At 46.4% G+C, this 21,342-nt stretch overlaps 1 protein-coding gene across 8 annotated transcripts in view; it reads right to left on the bottom strand.

Annotated features, from left to right (window-relative positions):
- The window catches only part of CELF2 (CUGBP Elav-like family member 2), a 503,518-nt gene that overhangs the window by 35,031 nt on the left and 447,145 nt on the right, over positions 1–21,342 (bottom strand). For all 8 annotated transcript variants that reach the window (XM_053665830.1, XM_053665833.1, XM_053665829.1 and 5 more), the window contains 2 exons: positions 20,293–20,356; positions 10,770–10,904 (listed from right to left, as the gene is read on the bottom strand). In XM_053665830.1, coding sequence (XP_053521805.1) covers positions 10,770–10,904; positions 20,293–20,356 — 199 coding nt within the window. The remainder of the gene's footprint in view (positions 1–10,769; positions 10,905–20,292; positions 20,357–21,342) is intronic.

Here is a 21,342-nt window from a genome sequence, read left to right as displayed (position 1 = left end):
GAGGAGAACAAACTGCTGCAGAAGGCGACTGTGTGTCTCTGGGAGTCACCGAAAACCTGTGCGACTCCTGGTCTTCAGATGTCCTAGAAAGAGGGCAGTTTGCCTGGAAGGGTAACAGACTCCTTTCTGGGAGGCAGACATCCTTCCAGTAATGTGACACCCAGGCTGGCAATGGGTCAAGAGACTGTCCCGCGAAGTTCTAGGTTTGAAAAGCTGTGATCTGTAGGCACAGGCAGGCTAAGTAAGCCTGCTCTTCAGCAGGGCGGCCACCTCTGCTACTGGCCCACCTCAGAGCGTAAATCCCCTCGGCTGAAGTAAAACCAGACATCTCTCCACCGGCCTCTGGGCCTGACGCTCAGTGGTGACGACAGCTCCGAGGAACCCTGCCTCGACATGGTATCTCAGGCTGTTTAACCTCACAGTGCCATTTTGTCTCTAGTAAGTAGGGTGTGTTGGTTCTGTAACCCCAGGTCAAATTTCCCACTACTGTGGGAGGTTCACAGCCAACTCCTTTGTTTAGCTAAGTCCAAAAGAAGGGAACGGCCTACTCTCTGGGTTTATATTCTACACTTAATCTTAGCCAAAAGGTGAAAAGCAATCTGCATTTATATTCTCATTTTTAGGAAGGGTGGGGAGATATTTGATTGCCACAGGCAAGAAATTCAGGGAAAGATACCACTGGCTCTTACTCCACTTTTAATGCACTTTCCGAGGTCCAGAGGAAAATTTTATATGACCCCCAAATAATGACATTTTTCCATATTATAGCTAACACTGTCATTAAAAACCCCAATAGTGTGTATTATATACACTTATTAACCTTAGTATTTCCAATAAGAAAAGTAAAAGCAAACAATTTCATTTCACAACTGAGAAAATGAAGATGAACTAACTTGCTCTAAATCGCTGTCTTTCAGATCTTGGTCATGATGCCCCTATCCTCTGGCAAGAAAATAAAATTGAAATTCCTCCATTCGGTTCTTTAGGTTAACTATTTTTTAAACCTCTGCCCGGGGCATGAACATTTTGGTCATTTGTAGATATTTAAATTCATGACCTATATATGACATAAATACCTTTCTATCTTACATTCTTTACATCCTCATCATTCCTGACCTCTTTCTGCTCATGCCTCAGAGGCAAAGGTGTTCGTTTCCTCTTCTAAGCCATGCCATCATTTGCGCAACACTTACGAAGGGTTTATGATGCGCCGCATATGTTAACATGCGTGCCCACTGGTGGGGAGCGCTGCAGAGGCATGGCCAGGGGCTGCTGGCCAGGAGCTTGGTGGCAGACTCTGACAAGGTCCTACTCCATGGAGGGTCTGATTCCATCCCTTCGACTTCCTTCTGACTTTAGTCCATCAACTTTCATCTCTTGTCCACCTCTTCCTTTTCTCCTTTGTTCTGGCGTCTCTCTATCTTAGAAATATGTTTATGTTTTCTCTGTGTTCTTTAAAATTTTTTTTTGTTTTTCTGTAATCTTTTTATTTTTTCTCATGACCTGTGCTTTCTCTCTTTTTTTTTAAATTTTATTTAGTTATTTTTCAAGTACAGTTTTTTGTCTATTTTTCCCATCCCAGCCTCCCCCACCCCTTGCTCCCCACCTCCCTCCCATTTCCACCCCCCTTAGTTCTCGTCCCTGTGTCCTTCCTATTTGTTCCTCCAAATCCCTCCCCCTTTTTTCCCCTTAACTTCCCTTCCTTCTCCCCTCTGGTTAAAATTTTTTTTACTTAGTTTTAGAGAGAGAGGAAGAAAAGAATCAGAGGGAGAGGAATATCAGCATGCTGTTGCCTCTTGCACATCCCCTACTGGGGACCTGGCCCGCACCCCGAGAACGTGCCCGGACTAGGAATCGACCCAGTGACCCTTTGGTTCTCAGGCTGGCATTCAATCCGCTGAGCCACCCCAGCCAGGGCCGTTTTCTCCATCTTAAACTTTCTCCTCTTACTGACCCTGCTATTTTTATAGGCTCAAAAAAATCACCAAATTTCATGAAAATGCCATTTATAAATATGTGATTCTCACCTCTAGTCTCACTGCCTACAGGACTGACATCTCGCCCACCACTGGGGCGAAATGGCCCCTTGCAGGGGTAAACTGACGACCTGAGAGTTCAGTTCAAACACACTCAATCCCCTTGTCTCTAGGGGGTACTTTCCAAGACCCCCTGTGGATGCCTCATGAACCCTATATGTACTATGTTTTTCCCTACATATGCACACTTTACAGTTTGTCTCTGGCATGTCCAAACTACCACTACTCTTGTGCATTGAGACCATTGTTAAGTAAAATAAAGGTGACTGGAATACAAGCACTGGGACCCCAGGGTAGTTGATCTGATAACTGAGATGGCTCCTCAGTGACCAGAGGGAGGGGGGCATCTGTGACGGACAGACACTGGGCAAAGGGATTAGTCAGGTCCCAGGCAGGATGGCGTGGGACAGTGAGAAATTTCATCTCACTACTCAGAATGGTGTGCAATTTAAACTTATGAATTGTTTCTGGAATTTTTCATTTAGTATTTTCAGACTGAGGTTGACCATGGGTGACTGAAACTGTGGAAAGTAAAACTGCAAATGAGGAGAGATTACTACTGAACCTCTTCTCTGCTCTCACATTGCTGTTCGAAGTTTCCTGACATTGCTTCCTCAGCAGCTCCCTCCCACCAACTGTGCCCAGCCAGGCCATACACTCAGCCCTGTTCTCCGCCTGCCTTGATGATTCTAGCTTAACGATCTCAGGCAGCCCCCAAAGCAACTGAGCCTTCTTCACCTCTGCAGTTCATTCTCAAGCCACTGTTTTATTAAATAGCTCTGACCTCTGAGATAAACTTGAGGGTTAGATATCTAGCTGCTTGCTGCATGTGTTTAAATGACAGGCCTGCTCACGTGTGCCTCAGCCCAACACGTGCAAAATCAAATCAGCTTCTTCTGCAAACCTTTTCTTTGCACTCCCTTCTCTCTACTGATGGAAACACTGTACCTCTGGTCCCTCAAACTACAGATGCCCTGTCTTCTTCCACAGCTCCTCCCTTCTGTTCTCCCCCATCTCCATTCGGTACCGAAGTCCCATCACTGACATTCTTGTGCTCTAAGTCCTGGAACAGCTCTTGGCTGCCTACGAGAGTGCGTCCATAGGCTTTCAGAGCCTTTCATGGTGGGTGTTTTCCATAAAGCTCACCCTTGCGAAAAATGAGATAGATTTCCATTTGCCAACTAAATTCTTTGTTTGCCTTTTTTCATCTTCTACACATTTGCTGTGTAGAAGCCTTCCATTCCATTTCTACCTTTCAAGAGAAAGGTAAAAAAATTTTGGCTCTCATCCTAAAATTTTGGCTCCAATGTCAGCCTATTAAAAATGTGCCCCATTTCCTGCAGATGGACTATCTCCTGTCACAGATACCTGGCACCTTATCTGCCTCTCCACTCTCCAACTGGACTGTCCAGGTTTGTGTGATGTGCTTATTTTTTGTACCTGGCCACTGCATCGTGTTTATGGGAATGCACAGGACTGAACCACAGCTGAAAGAAACACTTCTGTTCGGTTTGCTTTCGAGTCTTCACACATGGACCTTGGATCATGCACCTTCAGGGAGCTGTGACTAGAATAAAGTTTTGTTGCTTTTCTCATCTAAAATGCACTTAAGCAACGGGCACATGCTTTGTGTCAGTGCGAGCAGTGACCAGCCGTCCATCAGACAGCCCCACAGATACTCAGTAGGAGAGAACACTGGTGGCGGCGGGGCACAGAAGACACACCGCCGAGTCCACGCGCCTTGCACGGGGCCCGTGTCCTGGCTCTGCCCGAGAGAGCCGCAGGCACACATGCACAGACTCTGCAGCCGCCAAGTGCACACGCATGAAGAACCAGAGCCCGAATCTAAAAATACTAAAAATCACACCCAAAACAGAGCGAGAACCAAGGAGCCAGTGACAGGGATCTGTCTGCCCGCTAGACATGGAACAACAAGCAGCGCTCGGGCACAGGTGGAGTCGGCTCGCAGAAACCGGAGTGTGGGCTCTGCAGTGAAGTGACAAACCGCAGACATCTGCCCCCCTTGGCGGGGCCGCTTTATTTAGCTTTCAGTTAGCTCATGACTATTAAGAGGCTCTTGGTCAGGGGCATCTCATCAGCTGTCCTGATGGAGGAGGCTGGGGACCCCCTGGCAGATCAGGACACCAGAATGAGTCAGAGAGTTGGCTGCTTTTCCATTTGCACCAAGAGAAGCCTCATTTTCTTGATAATAAGGGACATTGAAAGCTAATTCCACACCAAAGTGCCCCGCCCATGAAGGGGCCATCAAAACTCCTCTGGTTGGGAGATAGCTGCATTTTTTTTAAACCTGAAGCATGATGACTGGCATCAAATAAAGAAACATTTACTAGAAAGGCAGACCACTGCCAACTATTTTTTAAAATATGCTTTAAATGTGTAAGAACTTTTGAAATATTTGATTTTCACAAAGTGCGTCTCTTGCAGAGCCACAGAGCAGAGTGCAAGTCCACTGCCCACCTCTTCCTGGTTCTCTGACCCACCAGATGCACCCTAATGACTCACACTCATGCTCAGAGCTCCTTGCTGCACAAAACATACAGAAAAATGGTACAGTTTACAGGGGAGGAAGAACACAGAGAAGGAAGGTGCCCTCCTCTCCCCAATGTGGTCTAATCTGCAACATTTTAACATAACTGTACACAGTTATGTTAAAACATAACCGTACACAAAAATATTGGTTATGAAGTGTTTTCAAAGGTGAAGAAGTTATAGTTTATGCTTAAAGGCTAACCAAAGCATTTTACTATGGTGGGAAGTTAGCGAAATAACGGTTTTTAGAAAGCTGATGCTAGAATATAATCTATACAAGGATAGGGATTTTTGTCAGCTTTGTCCACTGATATGTTTTGAGTGTCTTAGAATAGCCCCAGGGACACAGTAGATGCTCAATAACTATTGTTGAATGAATGAAAAGTATGTTAGAAAATTAAAATCACTATAGTGACATTTTATTTATGGAACATTCTGCATAATGTCAAACCTCCATTAACACTGAGGAAAATAAACTGACTCCCATAATGTCAGGAACAAGAACGAGTTATTGTAACATGTGGAAAACTTAAAAAAAAAAAAGAAGCACAAAATGTTGGAGTTTTCAGGAAATGAATAAAAGAACAGCTGTCAGTTCTCTGTTAGCAGCAGTAAGGGCGTAAAGCTGTTTAACTGATTCGACCCCACAAATAAATCGCTGACTTTAACAATGGACTTGACTCTGCCCGAGACACTTCACCACCTGCTAGTGAAAGGGAAGGCGGACTGCTTTGAGACTGACTTCTTTTCCTTGATAATCAGCTACGAACCAAGAGGGGCCTAAGAAGAAAAAGGGGAGGTCAAGAATAACTGGTCCCTGGATTAATAAAATGCTGAAGATTAGTGTAAGTAACAAATACCCTGAAGAGTCACACGAGGTGTTGCTTCTCCTCACAGGGCAGATGTGCTCAGGGCCCCGGGGGTCTGTGAAGCTCATGAAAGTAAGGAATGCCTTGGGGAAATGAGTTTGCAAAGGCCACATATGAGTAGATGATTCTTTTGAAAACAAAATGCCTTTCTTTGATATGGGACTCCTTTATTCCATATCATGACATCAGAACATTTTAAGAGCCAATCTTCATAAAATTATTGGAATAAAAGAAACTGCTCTATATGACTTTGTTCTAATGTCAATTACTACTGATTCATTCTCCAGAGACCAGTCAGACCCGAATCTCCCCTGTGAAGCGCTGCTACTTTGAGTTTACTCCAGAACCAAGTGAGGGGTCGGCAGGTGGGTCACTGACCCTGTCAAAGGTCACCGTGACAGACTGGGTTCCTTCTCAGAGACTCGGCCTGGACTAGAACGAATAGCGTTTTCAAGCATTTACCTTAGAACATCTTCTCTGTGCTACTGCTGTTAACTGCATTAAACAACATTTGAGTGCCTGGGGGTGAGGCAATGTTCCCCAAGCGAGGGGATCACCAGTAAACAAACTGTTTCAGCTTTGAAAGAACTTACTGTCTAGACGGTGAGAGACAGGCCTGTGCTCAAACAACGCCCCAGGACGGAACCGGCGAAGCGCATTAGCAGAGTGCGGACGGAGAACGCACTTCCGCCGCAGGGAGGGCAGAACGCCTCCCCTCCGGTTCTGCCCTCGAGGAGCTTCTGATACAGTTGCTTAAGAAGGGCTCTGCATTTGCCTTGGCCTTAGAATTCGTTAAGTGTTTGTCAGAAATACGCATATGTTATGGAGTACTTGCCCTGCACAGAAGCAGAAGGCCACATCAGCCTGTCCACCGCGCTGGGTCACGAGAAGTGAGCCCGGGAATGACGCGCTTGCGGGCACAGGTGCGGGGGACGGAATCCTGGGGGGCTTGGGGATAACTCCTGGTGTCCCACCACTCATCTGGCCATTCAGCCAGCTGCTTTTCTTATTAATGCCCTGGTGACAGGGGGCGTGGCCTGGTGCCACGCCCTGGCCGTTCTTACGCTCTGAGGGGTGCAGGAGGGGCCTGAATCACGTGAAGACACCACAGGTATCAGTCAACCCCAAACAGCCCCCAGGGCAGTCACACTGGTTCCCTGGGGCTGTGCGGTGTCTGTCACAGCCTGGGGGTGTGTGTGTGTGTGGGGGGGTGTGGCAGGGCAGGGAACATCTGGAAGATGGGGGAAAATACTGCCTAGAATTTCAAGTGAAAACTATTTGAAAAGTCAATGGTGGGAATGGAAAAATGCTTTCTTAGCATTTTAAAATGCTTTACACTATCAAAAGAAATTATCTATTATCCTGAAATGTGCACTTGATTGAGTGCACTTTACAGAGGCATTTGGAGAATTTTAAAACAGCTTTTTGTTTTTTAAAGAAAGGAACTAGAAGGTCAGTGGAATAATGCGGTACAGGAACGCAATATTGTATTTTAGACAGAAAATGCCAAAGACCTGTTCCTATGTGGCAATAACGATGCTAAGTTCGAATTACCAAACGAAAGCAACGCACGTACAAACTGGGCAGAAGATGAATCCTACCTTTCTTGAAGACCTAGCTGTATACCTTGGAGACAATTTGCCTGTTTGTATCAAAAAAGATACATTCCTCAGAACAGGCTCAAAACCGGGCAAGAAGAAATGACCCAAGAATTAATTAACTAAACAGGAGACTGAAGTAAACAAAGGAAAAATGGTCGTATCAAAATAAAAGAAGCAGAATGATTGAATTAGGCTTCAAAAGACCCGGGAGAAACGTATAAAACACATATATGCATTTACGTGGTTTTTATTCTTTCATGATTTAATTTCTAATTTTATTCACTACCATCTGATAATTGCATGAAACACTTAGTCTAACCGTGGGCAATTTAGACCATTTTAATTTTTATTTCAAGGCCATGAGACAAAGGAACCTATTTATTGCCTACGGGGATTTTATTAAAAATAAAAATTAAAGCTTAATCTTTCATGTTTTAAAACATAGACAGTTTAAAATCATTCATAATAATGCTGTAGGGAGGCTGTTCCTGGGCATGCAAAATTGAAATGATAAATTTACAATTATTAAAAGAATTAATAGTTTAGGGGATTGAATTGTCCCTTTCCTTTCTGGATAGATTTGTCTGAAACTTTAAAAGGCAGCTTTAAAAACAGGGTAAAACCAAACCTTTTGCCAGAGTGATGCGTTTCACAGTTTGACTGGGTTTTTAATGGAACAATAATAAGCCCAGCTTTTTGTTATTTAAAAATAATAAGTAAAGGCGCTGGCCTTGGGAACTGCTCCCCACCCACACCAGGAAATTGCTCTGATGAAGTGGAGTCATGAATTCTACTAACCACAGTTGCTGTGACTTTGAAAGAGTCCCTGATGGAAATTAGACAAATAACTTACTTTCACTTAAATGCCAGGTTTTTTTAGTTATACGTAAGAAATATTACTAAAATGTAGATTTAAATCATTTCTGCTGCTACCCCTCAGGATTCTAATGAAATACTTGGAGCTATTATGCAAAGCGCTCCTCAATAGAGAAGAGAAAAACCGCTCTCCACGATGCCTCAGTGAGCAGAATCTGCAGAGGACCAGATGCAGCTTTCAGAGCGGAGCGGAGGAGCCCTTGCCGGCGGTGGGCTGCACTGAGAGCGGGAAGAAAGGTGGTCATCGCAGGACACACTGTCCTTTTCATTAAAGCCCCAGGAAAAAACTGAAAATGGTCAAATATGCCTGAAGTTCCTTAAGTACTTCAGCCACCTTCCGGGGCTAAGTTCTGCATGTTAAGAAGGCCATGACATATCTGTGCTCCTGACCACAGTGGAGGGAATGGATGCGGACCCACCGTGGGGACCCCACCTCGTCTCTCACCCCTGGCCTCTCACCCTCTCAGCTCCAGGGACGGCTTCCTCGCTAGTTCAGGATCACGCAGGCTTCCCCCTGCCTCGCAGCCTCTGCACCTGCTGTCCTCTGCCTGCGCGGCCCTTTCCGTAGGTATCAACATGGCTTCCTCCCCTTGATTCAGGCTTCTGCTCCAATGCCACCTTTTCGGAGGGAAAGCCTCCTTCAACCCTCTTTACTCTTTCCAACTTTCTGCCTGGTGTCTCTTCATGGTGCTTGTCCATCACATCCAGGGGACCTTATCTGCTTCTTGTCCAAGTTACCCTGACAGACTGGAAGGCTGTCCCATCCCTTCTGTTCACTGCTGTGTCCGCACTCCCAGGGCAGGGCCCACCACTGTACCAGCATGTAAGAAGCACCGTCTATCGATCACATTATCACAGCTATCAGCTCACACCCGCTTTTGCACTTGGCTTTTTAAAGTGACAAGTCATCTTTTAAAGAAGAATGAAATGTCTGAATATCAATTTTGATTCCCTGGAACCACGGCACATTCCAGCACAAACATCACGACAGAAGGATGTATTTAATCAAGTCAAACGAACCCTCACAAGCAAACAACAGGCCACAAAACCTTACACAGCTGTCAGAATGGTGGAGTGCTTTTAATGCAGCTACAGGAAGAACTGTGCTGAAGTTAGACTGAAGGACTCACGGTCCAAACTGTGGGCTATATGGCTCCTGGCCATAGAAGGAAGAGAGTTTTCATAATAAAAAAGGGTTTTCCTTTTTCTGCCTCTCAATAAGGACTTGATCAGTTTCTGTTGGCTATTTCAAGAGCAGGGAGAGAAGGTCAAGGCCAAGGTTGGAAAAATCAGAAAAATTTACTTTAGATGGAAAAGTTGATATTGCTTTCTCTTAAAAAAAAAAGACAGCAAATCCTCCTTTTTTATAGAAACAAAAAAGTGTTCAGGTTTTGAGTGACTTTTAGTTCTTTTTCTCCAAATAAAGTAAAAAATATTAGCTTCTGATTAAAGATACAATAAAATGTATGAGGTTTTAATGGAATCATATCATGGTCTTCATAGGGGAGGTAAAAATTCTTATTTGAGAAAATACTTTTAAACCCAATTTATAAAAAAAGAAACATCATGGAGGTTAAGTTTTCAATTTGTTTTTAAGATAAATCACTTATTTTTATAAAAGGGGGATTTATTTTCTCAAGATGTTTATTTCTGGCAAGGGCCACTAAAGGCCTTGTGTAAATAACAAACGTGTACATACTGTGTTAGCACTGTAACTTGCTGAGACCACAAGGTTGTTTTTAGGAAGACTGTGTGCCGCGAAGGCGCACCTCTGAAGGCATTGTAGAGAATGAAGTCAACCCCTCCATGGGCTCTCCTATGAGATTAAAGTACCTTGAGGATAAACCCCCAGCTTTGCCTAGACGGCTCCTGGATTTCTCCCTCGGAAGTGCACCCACAGGGAAATGCACGCCTCAGATCCACGGTGTTTTATAAAGGGACCAAGGGCCCTTGCCTTTGAATCTGCCAGAGGGCTTCATGGCTCCCTAACGTCAAAAGCTGTACGAAAGCTGGTCCGCGGTGTGCTGCAGCTTTCGTTTTCTATTTTTCTGAAGGAAAACCTTGCACTACTACATACAAGTCCGTTTCAACACTTAGCTAATCTTTTTGGCAGAACCGATAGAGGGTCTCGAGGTTTCAAAGTTGGAGACTGTCCAGGCCAGCTCCTCCACGCCCTGGAGGCGGCGGTGAGATCGTTTATCAAGGTCTAGGAAATTCAGGGAGAAAGAGAAGCCGGCGAAACATTTCTTAACAAACAAATCATGGTATCCAAGCAACCACATTATGTCTGGCTTGTATGAAAGAAAAATGGCATCTGCTTTTGAATAAGGCAACAAAATTTCTGAGGAAAAAGACTTCAAATGACAAGAGTCCAGAACATGGCCATAAGCAAACGACCAAGACGGCCCCTCTGGACTATGGATTTTAGAATCAAATTTGTGAAGAACAGTGAGGGTGTAAAATCACAGTGGAATGATTAGAGATTTTGAGCTTTAACACAGAATTCTTAAATTGCTAAACAAAGAAAAAGGGTTAAAAGCATGACTACAAGACTGAGGCTCTTCATGATGGTGAAGGCTTAATGAGGACTGAATGGACGTATTTTTGGAGCAAAATAAATGTGTGAGAATTGCCAGCATGGTGGATTCTCCCAGTGAAAACACTGTTTTCATTGGGAAATAAAACACATGCAGTTTGAAAGTTTGGTTCTTTAAAAACAATTAATTATTTTAAATTAATGAGCTAGCCCTGATGCCGAAGTCAAGTTCCCCGGCTGTCTGGACACAAGTACCCCGCACCTGGCACCCAGGTGCGTGCAGACCTGGGTGTCCTCTTACCAGGGCTGGTGAGGGCTCCCAGGGCGCTGCTCGTGGTGGACAGAGGGTTTGCATTGGTGGTGGTGGCTGAGGTCTGCGCCGCGGCTGCGGCTGCCGCCAGCGTGGCCAGGTTCTGTAACTGCAAAGCATTCATCCCTGCGGAAGGAAAAGAAAAGGGCGGCTTTAGCAATAGGCCCACTTTGCCAGGCAGATGACGACAGCAGAGGCCCAGGGCAGTAAGCCCTTCGAAGCGTGCCTTGGTGACTTGTGTGTCATCTAACTTCTCAGCAGTCACCTCACTGTGGTGCTGCCTGTCCTAACCCAGGACACCCTTCCCAGCTGCATTTGCTCAGGGCTGGAGAAATCACCGGAAAACACGGGTCACTACTGCTGTGTGGGGACTGGCCCCGGCAGGGCCTCCCACCATGAGGCTGTCAAGAAACAGTAAGGTCTGGGCTTAGGCAGGGGGAGGATGAGTTTAGGGTAAACTATCAGTCTCTAAGCTCGACAGCTGCACATGGAAGGTTATCTGAGAGAAAGAGACAGTTTATCGGTGAAAAGTTCTTGCTCTGGAGTGGAACGGATGGGGCTTTTGGCTCGGCTACTTTACCTGCTGCGTGACTCTGGACAAATTAACTTCTCTGGTCTCGTTTCGTGAGTGGTAATAGTAATTGTACCTTACATCAAAGGGTGGTTGTGCAGATTAAATAGATGAATGTCAATCACTCAGCACAGTGACTGGCACAATGGAAGCACCCAATGTCAGGGACCTTTGTTGTTATTGGCACCAATTCCTCTCTTCAGACTTATCTTACAGTGGCCATGCCTGGTGTGGGGCCTGGGGTCTGGAGTCTTTGACACAAGCACTTTTGGTATCTTCTCTCCTTTTCACTTCTACTGCTCAATTCAAAGCTCCTCTGAACATTCAAAGTCCTTCTCCAGGACTCACTTCACACTAACGCGTATCTGAGAAGCAGAGAGCAACGGCTCTCTCCTCACACAGGGGAGTTTTCTATAGAAAGATATTGGAGTTAAGTAGTCAGCTTAATTCTGCCTTCTCTTCATGCCTCAAATACAGATACTTAATAAATGTCTGTGGAGCAAATTTGGTCTGCTGTGGAGAGAGTGCCCAATGGCAGCTTCCATGTGTGTGGGGGTTACGGGGTGTGGATTGAGGGGCAAGAGAACGTTCTAGCAAGGCACCTGCGAAGGCCCCATGTCACGCTTGTGGCGCCCTCCCCTCAGCGCGGCTGCAGGCCTCACCGACTGCCCCTCCAGCCTGACCCCTCTACCAGGGTTTATTTCTACTCAGTTCTTGACATCTTTGCTGCAAAATGGGTTCTCATTTTCCTCAAAATGATACCCTATCTTCTTCCAGGAGACGTCCAGCTCTCTTGGCGTAGGGTGAAAGCCAAACACCTGTCTTCCTAAACCCACTTAGTTCCTCGGGGTTCCCAGAAGCAGGGCAGCAGCGTTTGTGGAATCCTGTGAGTCTAACCCTACTTTCTCAGGCCCAGACAACCAGGGACAAAGCTCTTCAGGGTCGCACTGTTGAAAATGGGAGAGTCAAGAAAGCGCTGCTCTCACGGTTCAAGCTTACCTGAGGGGAACGGAACTGGGGGAAGTACAGGAGCTGCCTGGCTTCAGTGCAGACCCACCTGGACCTGAGGGGCCCACTCCTGAAAGCTGCTCGAATGCACTTCACACCTGATGTGACGTGAGTGCAGGCTCTGAGTCCCATTGCCAGGAGCCAGGAACGTGTCCATGGACCCATCAGCTCCCTCTTGGCCCTCCAGTGACAAGTGTTCCCTCCAATGTTTCAATGATGCATACCGGATGAGGGGACCACATGACCCACAGCTGGCTGCACAGACAAGCGCAGGGGTTGGCACTGAAAGTGAAACCCACAATGCACACCTGGCACTGCCCATTGGCACAAAGAGCCACTCTCCCGGGCCCAGGCCACAGGGTCCTCACCAGGGGTGTCTCCTCTGAGCTTGCCCAGGTGGCAGCCACGGTGCTCAGACAGCAGAGTCCCAGAGCTGGGGGGGGGGGGCAGGCCCCCCTCAGTTGGGTCAGAGGCTTGGGTTGGAGGCCAGAGAGCCTGTGGTGGCAGAACCTCCTGGTCAGGGCAGCGATCCTGCCACAGCTCACACCACCCTCAGGTGAAGACTGGGAGTTTGCATTTAACATGCACTTTCTGGGTGTCACCTGCCAGCTTCCTTATTTCCTTGTTTCTAACTCGGGGGTCATTCATTAATCATATCCCCCTTTGATGCTATTTTTGTGTATTCCTTAACTTTATAACTAGATACTCAATTCCTTGAGGACAAAGATGTTGTCTTATTCCTTATCAGGTCCACCCGAACACACACACACACACACACACACACACACACACACACGCTGCTGCTGCTTAGACAGGAAGAGATGGGTGGACGCAGGAAGGATGGAGAGAATAACAGAGAGCACGGGATTTTCATGACGGCACTTTTAGACCGTATTTTTAGACAGTACTCTAATGAGTACTGTCCGTGGACCCATCCAAGTTTTTAGTTTTCTCCATGTTTGGTCAGCTATTCAGTATCTATAACACGCCGAGTATTGACTGTTTCCCTCCATCATTAATTAACCACTTTACACATATTTATTAGAAGCATGTGTATTCCTCACCTCATCCACCAGCACTCATTACAGGTCCTGGAGCCCAGCCACCAACACTTGGATTCCCCACACTACTGCCCTCTCCGCTTGGGACTGCCGGCTGAGCCCCTGAGTCCCCACTCCGTGACCCCTCTGCCTTTCCCTTCCCATGCTCCCCCCCACCCCGAGAGTGTGCCACCCGGTCCAGCCTTTTCCTGCCTCCAGCTAGAAAAGGCCAGGCAGAGGGATTTCAGCTCCAGAACACCGCACTGGGGGGTGAGGGGGGCACTCTGTTCAGTAATCACACTGTGGGAAAGGAACAAGACACGGGCCAAAGGAAGCAGAGATGATGCGTGGAGGGGCCACTGTTGATTCCCAGCACCAGAGGAATGTGGGGGAGAAAGAAGGAGGGTCAGGCAGAGAGAACCAGCAGAGACTAAGCCCTGCATTTGCCTGCCCCTCTATTTATGTCTATCCATCCATCCACCTGTCCGTCTGTTACTGAGTGGCCACGATGGGCCAGACCCTGGGTACCACACTGAAAATTAAGCAGAAAACAAGACAGTCCCTGCCCCTGAAGAGGTTGTTGTATACTGGGTCAGGGAGAAGCCAGGAACTGCAGAACAGTCCTACACCAGTTTCTGGAAACAGACCCAGACTCAGGAACTCTTTGTCACTAATCTCTGGTTTGAGGGCACGAGACAAGCACAGGAACACTGAATGGGCAGGGGGTGTCCCATTGGAGGATCATGCCCCTCCTTCTGTCTGTCATTTCGGGGTCCTGGAGGGCAGACCCCAGCAGATCCCACAGGCTCCCTTCCCACTCATCCCAGATGGCAGCGCTCAGTACACTGTAGGTGGGCAGGGCAGCGTCCCTGCCCCCTGTTCCGGGTGGGGGCCTGGTCCCAGCCCGGATACCCACCCTCCTACTTCTGCTCTTCTCAATGCAGAGGCACCTCTTCTTTGTCCTGTCCTGTGTTCCCAGGGCCTGGGGTGCCCAGCCCTCTCGGCTGGTGACAATGTGACAACAACTGCCATTTACTGGAGGCAGTGTGGCAGGTCGAGAAGAGGGCAGGCCCTGTTCTCAGACCCCTGGGTTTCAGCAGGGCTCTGCCTCACCTGCCGCCCACCTACCTCACCCTGAGCAAATCTGCTCAACTGCCGGTGCCTCGGGCTCCTCAGTGGCAAAGCTGGGACAAAACAGAGCCTACTGTGCGCACAGTGTGTGTCCTCAGCGACTGATGTCTTGGGTCCTCCGGTCTCGGGTGACCTGGGAGCCATCACCCACAGTGTGGCCATCCCACTGAGGAAGGGGGTTTGGGGGCCACGCAGTTTCCAGAAAAGACATCTGCCCCGCATCAGGAAGCAGCTTGGGAAGTTCCACGCGGATACGCTTGCTGCTTCATCCTCTGGCTCCTGGCTGCCCCCGACGCGCTGGCACGCTCACTGCACTGCTGTCTCTTCAGAGGGCCTGCTCCCGGCAGGGGCGGGTCTCCCTTCCTTCATTTCCTCGCTGGGCCAACACTGGCGTCCCAGAGGCCATTAACGGGGGTTTCTGCTTCTGCGCACCTCAAATTCACATTTCTGGTTCTTTTTTATTTTGGGGTGTCTGAGCGCACTCTGCCCTCTCCCCTGTCTCAGCTCCTTTTGCAGGAGCCGCCTGGTTTGCTGCCTGCCCAGGCCCACGTCCCCTTTCTCGGCGCTCCCACAGAATGATCCAGAAAGGGCACCAGTCGGACAGCGGGCGGCCTCCCTGGGAATGCCGGGCCTGGTCTGGCACACAGCTCTTTTCTAAGAAGGAACATCACCACTGGGAACCTCATGAAGACCTCTGCTCGGACGGGCGTCCCTCAAAACAGGGGTGATAATCCGGGTGACCAGAAATACAAAACATTTAAATAAGTTTTATGAGATACAATAGTGTGCCAAGAGCAAGATGGCAGGGGAAAAGAAGAAAAAGTTGGGAATACAGGGATTCCACGCTTTTCATTCATTATTTTGGAAAAGAGGGTCCTTCTCAAAATGAAGAAATGATGCGGAAAACAGATGTGCAATATGCCTACTTGAAACTTAAGATTTAAAAAAAATTATTTATAAGGAGAAGGGCATGAAAATTTAATTTAATGTTCACCCTAGGTAATTTTGTGTCTTATTGTTCATAGCAATTACCATAAATCTGCATATCAATAAGCGAGAACAGATGTCAGTTGTTACAAGCGCTTGCCAATCAGGTCTGTTAGAAAGTGACAGATGGGTGGTTATAAAACGTTCCTAAGGCCCATTAGCACATTCGCAGGAAGTGTCTGCGGTGCAGGGTGGGAGTCAGGCCTCGGGAAGCACAGGAACCCTTGTGGGCCCAGGATGCGCGCACACCTCACACCTCAGGAGGGTCTCCCACGCCGGCTCCTCAGCCTCCAATGCAGTTTTCAAAATGCCTTTCCTCTTGCCACTTATCACAGATATTCTAAGACAGTCTTCTGTAGGAAATGGGTCTCAAACTGACAAACGCATCGCCATGTTGTTGTTGGAAGCAAATATCCACACTCTATAATTTTACTGCTACTTTTAAAATGTGGACTGGACACTGTGAAAGGGAATCGCCAGCAGCTGTATTGAATATCGGAAGTAACGTGAACACTTTCTCTTGTTTAGCAAAAGATACACTTCTTCGGCCATGGCTTCAGTCTCTGTCATTTCCTAACAACGGCCCCTTGCCCTAGAAAAAAAAAATTCCCCTAACAGAAAGCAAACCACTCTTACACACTTGAAATGTTGTTCAAAATGAAGGGGGGGGCGCTGTCTCTGCATTGCTTCTGTCTGAGGAAATGTGGGGTTCTTCCTGCATTTTTTTTTTACGTACAGCTTGGACTCGGCCTGTTACTTGGCCTGGCAAACCCTCTGTGCAGGTGAGTGCTGCAGCCTGACACACCTGAATTTGCTGAGACTCTGAGCCCTGCCGCACAGGCTCGGGGGCAAGAGAGCTCAGGTTTCAGGGTCAGGCTGAAGTGGATGTCAAACTGGGGTCAGCTGCTTGCCGGGGTCGTAATTTTGGGCAAGTTTCTTAAGTAAAGGTCCCTAAGCCTCAGCTGTCCCACCTGTAAAATGAGATGCTAACAGTCCCTGCCTCAAGGTTGTTTGGTATTTGGGAATTCTGTATCCTAGTCCACATTGTGCCCCTGACTGGTGCTGTGGTCTCACAGTACTTATTTCATTTCACACTTCAGTTCTTCCCATTGTAATGTAGCAATGAAGGGGCGCCTTTGTTTTGTCCTGCTATGAACGTGAATGGCAATGTTATCTCAAGGAACTCTGCTAAAAACAAAACCGTAACATACCGCCCTTGTTTTTCTAAAACGATCTTCTTTTGAGATGACAGTTCCCACACGGAAATTAATGACCAAAAAGCCACTTGTCGCTCATTCATCCTTTTTCAGGGAGAATCTGTACTTTGAGCCTAAACTCAGACCCAAGTTTCTGAGATTTGAGAAATTCATGTAACAAATACAACCGTTGAGTGACAAAATGGACAAGTTTTTATTATAGGTTTGAAGAAGGAAAAATCAACTTCAAAGATGCAAAAAAGTCCACATAAAAGTATTCAGATGATTAAGATTTGATCCCAACCTATTTTCTGCTTTTAAAATCCATATTTAATAAAGGTGTCCTTTTATAAAATCATGGAACACATTTTGACTTGTAGTTTGACAGGAAAGTATAGTTGATGTGCCATTCAGTTTTATTAATGCGACTACTTAGTACCTTGTCATCTAAAATTTCTTTTTCTGCTTCTTTTTTTTTTGGATTTATTTTATTTTCTCTTCAAACAGCAAGTGTTTTTTCCTCATTCGAATGATACATTTTAGTCTCTGGTGATAAACCTGAATCTCCTGAAGAACAGACCATTATGTTTTGAGAGCTGTTCACAACAAAATATTATTAGTTTCCAAGATGGTATTTCGCTCGCTTTGGTGAGTGTTGCACACCGGAGTACTTGAATTTTATACGTGAGTTTATTACACGGCGCCGTAGACACAAAACCGGAGTCTGACTTGTGCAGGTGCCCACGGCACGGGGCCACAATCTCCACCACCTGGCGAGCACTTTAGCAAACTCAAGTGGGGTCTGGGATCGGTGCCCTCTGGGTCCTTCACGTCCCTCCCACGTATGTGCCATGGACCACGTGTGCCATGACATGCGTGATGTTGTACAAATTTTCGTACATCTAATTTCAAGTCCTCGCTGACTTAACCTATGAAGATACTGTCCTTACTTTATATAATGTTTTTTTGTTTGTTTGTTTTTTTTTTTTTTGCTTAAATGTAAGGCTAATGCCAAATTTCTTAATTAAGAAGCAAGGCAAGCCCTGGCTGGTGTCGCTCAGTGGATTGAGTGCGGGCCTGCAAACCAGAGTATCGTGGTTTGATTCCCAGTTCAGGGCACATGCCTGGGTTGCAGGTCAGTTCCCAGCAGGGGACACATGAAAGGCAACCATACACTGATGTTTCTCTCCCTCTTTCCTTCCCTTCCCCTCTAAAGATAAATAAAATTAAAAAAAAAAAAAAGAAGCAAGGCATTTAACTTAAGTGCCATTGGGAACATACCCCAAACATAAATTTGAGTATGTCATTTTATATATTTGTTTCCTCATTTACTCAAAAACAGGCACAAGCCCCTCTCAGAGGAGTGAGGGCTGGTATCAGCTTGGGCCACCCCCCCCCCCAGACACGGATGACTCAGGAGTGTCAGGGGGGAGGAAGGAAGGGAAGGAGGTGAGGGCTCTGGAACACCCTCCCACAGCGGAGCTGGGGACACCGCCTCCAGAAAGTGGCCTCTATTACCAGTTCACGTTGTAGTGACTGGCAAAGATAAAAGTTAATAAGCTTTTTGGGAGATGACCAAAGAGCAGGATGTCACTTAGCTTCACCTTATTGAAAAAACAAAAACAAAAAAATGAAAAGAAATCCCAAACCATAATCCTTCAAACACTTGGGAAGGTGAAAACTTGATTATGTTTATGAATGAAGGGCACCCTTCAGAGAAAAATCACCCAGCAGACAAAGCCTTGACAACGACATCCTTAATACTCTTATGTTAAGGCCATGGCCCATATGGACTGCTCAGCACTTGCTCTCCCAGCTTGTGCAGATGCAAGGCGTTGGATTTAACATACTGAAGATTCAAGAAAGGGGTATTTTGGAAAGCCCAGCACACTCAGCGAGTGCCTTAAATCAGCCACCTCCATGTACCTTCTAAGGTGATTCCCAGATACCCTCAGTCTTTCAGTGAGCGCGCAAAGCACGTGAGTGCTGACATCCTGACCGGGTGCAGTGAGGCAAAGGCACAGTGTCAGGAAAAGTGACAGGGCACACCGTCCACCCAGGAAGATGTGTTCGGCAGTAGCCTGAGGCTTCCTTGAGGGAAAGACCCTAATTTTGGATCTGGGTGGGTCCAAACTATTACAAGAGAAACAAATCTTACATCAGCTGAAAATGTGACAAATCTTACCATTTATTTTGGAGCTTGCAATCTGGAGGTTTTCTCTTTTTAAAACACAGAAAACTTCCTGAATATTTTGCTCAGGGCTTCTCGGAACTAAGAATACATTAACCATTCAATCTGAGTCTTAGCTCCAAGGCTAGCTTCCTAAACCGTGGCCATAAAGATACTGATGAATGATTTAACTACTTACATCATATGAACACATATATATTTTTCCCAATAATCCAAAAGCTATGCTGACAACAGAACAGGCCGGCAGTGCCAACAAACTGAAAGCCCAGGGAATAACCCCGCAGTGTTTTCATGGCAGCCAGCACGTCCCATCAGATGACAGGTCACCATTAGCCTGCGAGGCCACAGGGAAAGGCTGGGCTGACGATCACGGCACACAAACCAGGAGAAGCCTACGTACGCACATTGCAAGTCTTTCCAAATCCACTCAAAGTGAAACAAGAAAAAAACCAAGGATGTGTATTTGGGGGGAAAAAAGAGAAAGGAAAAAAGGAGTTTTCACAGTGACAGATAAAGAAATCAGGCTTTTAGTCTGCATATTGACTCAGGGTGTCCTTGATGAAAACAAACTGCCTTATTTTAATGTGCCAAAAATCTGTTCTTCTCCTTGCCTGGCTCCCCACCTCTCTGGAAAGAAACAAGGAAAAGCTTTCTCACTGTTCCTTGCAGCAGGTTAATGGCACCTGTGTTCTGATTTATTGCACAAGCTGCCGTCCCTGGCCCCGTGGTAAGTTAGGGTATCAGCCTGGAAGGTGACACAGCGGGAGTGACCTTTCACTAATCACTGCACCTCGGTTACTACTGACACAGCTCATTAGAAACAGAAAAACCCTTCATGAGCCGGCTTTCAGTACAGCCACACTTTGATTTTCTCGAGAACAGAGATTATACTCTTGCATAAAAGCGTCTGATGCCCAGTTCTGTTCACTGGGGTACAAAAGTGAAAAAGGCACCCTGATAATTGTCTGTGGATATCAGGGGACCGCGAACTGTAGCAAAGATAGGCCTGCAATCTTGGCTTTTATTATGGAGGTCAGATCATTTTTATTGACTGCCTGTTATTAAAATTTTAGAAGGATGTTAATCATTTCGGCTGCCCTGGATATAAGAATCTTGCTGGAAATTCCCCAGTAGCCAATCCCATTTTTAAAAATAAGAAAATGAGTATACTACGCAGGAATTCTCCATCGCTCCGTGTTGTTAATGTTGGTGATGCCAGAGGCAGGACAGCAACTTTCCAACAGCTATTCTAATTTTAACCAGAAAGGGAAGAGCGGTGGTAATTGCTCTTTGTTCCCCCCTTTTCCCTGCTGCTTTTCTTTGCCCTCTGAACCCCCTCGAATTCAGACAACAGCACCTGTCAAAAGGAAAGGCAGGGCTTGTGACTTACCAGCCATTTGCTGAATGCCACTGAACGCACCCAGGTTGCTGGAGGAGGTGGCCTGCTGCAGAAGCTGCAAAGGAAGGGAAAAGTGTGCTGTCAGCACAATGTGGAGAGGGGGGCAAAGTGACCTCCAGGTTAAACGGGGGACACGTCTTGTTTCCTCTACATTTGTAGGGCTGGCTGCTGTCGTCTCTTAATGGACTGAAGGTTCCCAGAGTTGGGGCTGTAAATCCATAGTAATGTCTAATCTCTATTACGAAACGCAGACACTGCGGAAACTCAATAACACTGCTGCCTTAAAGCATTTAATCAATTCACTCTTTTTAACAACCAGGTGTTACGTCTATTGAAACCAACATGGCATGACTAATGCTATCTCCCTGTAGTCTGGTAGTTACTGTAACTCATCTCCGTCAGTCCAGGTCCGACCCTTCTACTTGCTTTCATAGCTCTTTCCTTCGCCCCAGATTAGACGGGGGCCCACAGAGAAACCATGGTAACCACAGACATCAGTGTATCTATTCGCAGCCGTGACTACCTGACTGAGACGGTGCTCACCCATTTTTAAGATGGCCTTCACTGGCAGAGAAACACATACTCTTTGTCAAAACTTAGAAGTACGTGGTGGGATGCTGCACTATGCATTACAAATACATCAGCATCTTTTTTAAAGTTACCATATCTGTGAAAAGGTGTCCGCATTTCTCCCTAGAGATCTCAAAAACACATTTTCCTCCACGTAGAACCACAGTGGCTACCACATGGTAAAGGCAGGTGGTTACTGCCCTAAAATGCTTCGATATTTGCCCCATTGGCTTGACTTATAGGTAAACACTCAGGTGCTATATTAAGTGTTTGAATTGATTCATTGATTATCTTCTATTAAGGTTGATCAATAGAGTTTGTATAGAAACAAGCATACAGTTACCTCCTGTACTCAAATGTACATAAACACCAACCAGCATAGATCCCCTCCAAATTTACTACTGAAAACTGCCATGTGCTTTGGAGGAAAAGATGAATTCACTATTTTAAAAAGAGCTTTCAGAATTTATG

Source organism: Artibeus jamaicensis, unplaced genomic scaffold, assembly GCF_021234435.1.
Source record: "Artibeus jamaicensis isolate MK-2021 breed Jamaican fruit bat unplaced genomic scaffold, CSHL_Jam_final contig_426, whole genome shotgun sequence".
Taxonomy (NCBI): Eukaryota; Metazoa; Chordata; class Mammalia; order Chiroptera; family Phyllostomidae; genus Artibeus; species Artibeus jamaicensis.
This window is presented reverse-complemented; position numbering and strand designations above follow the sequence as displayed.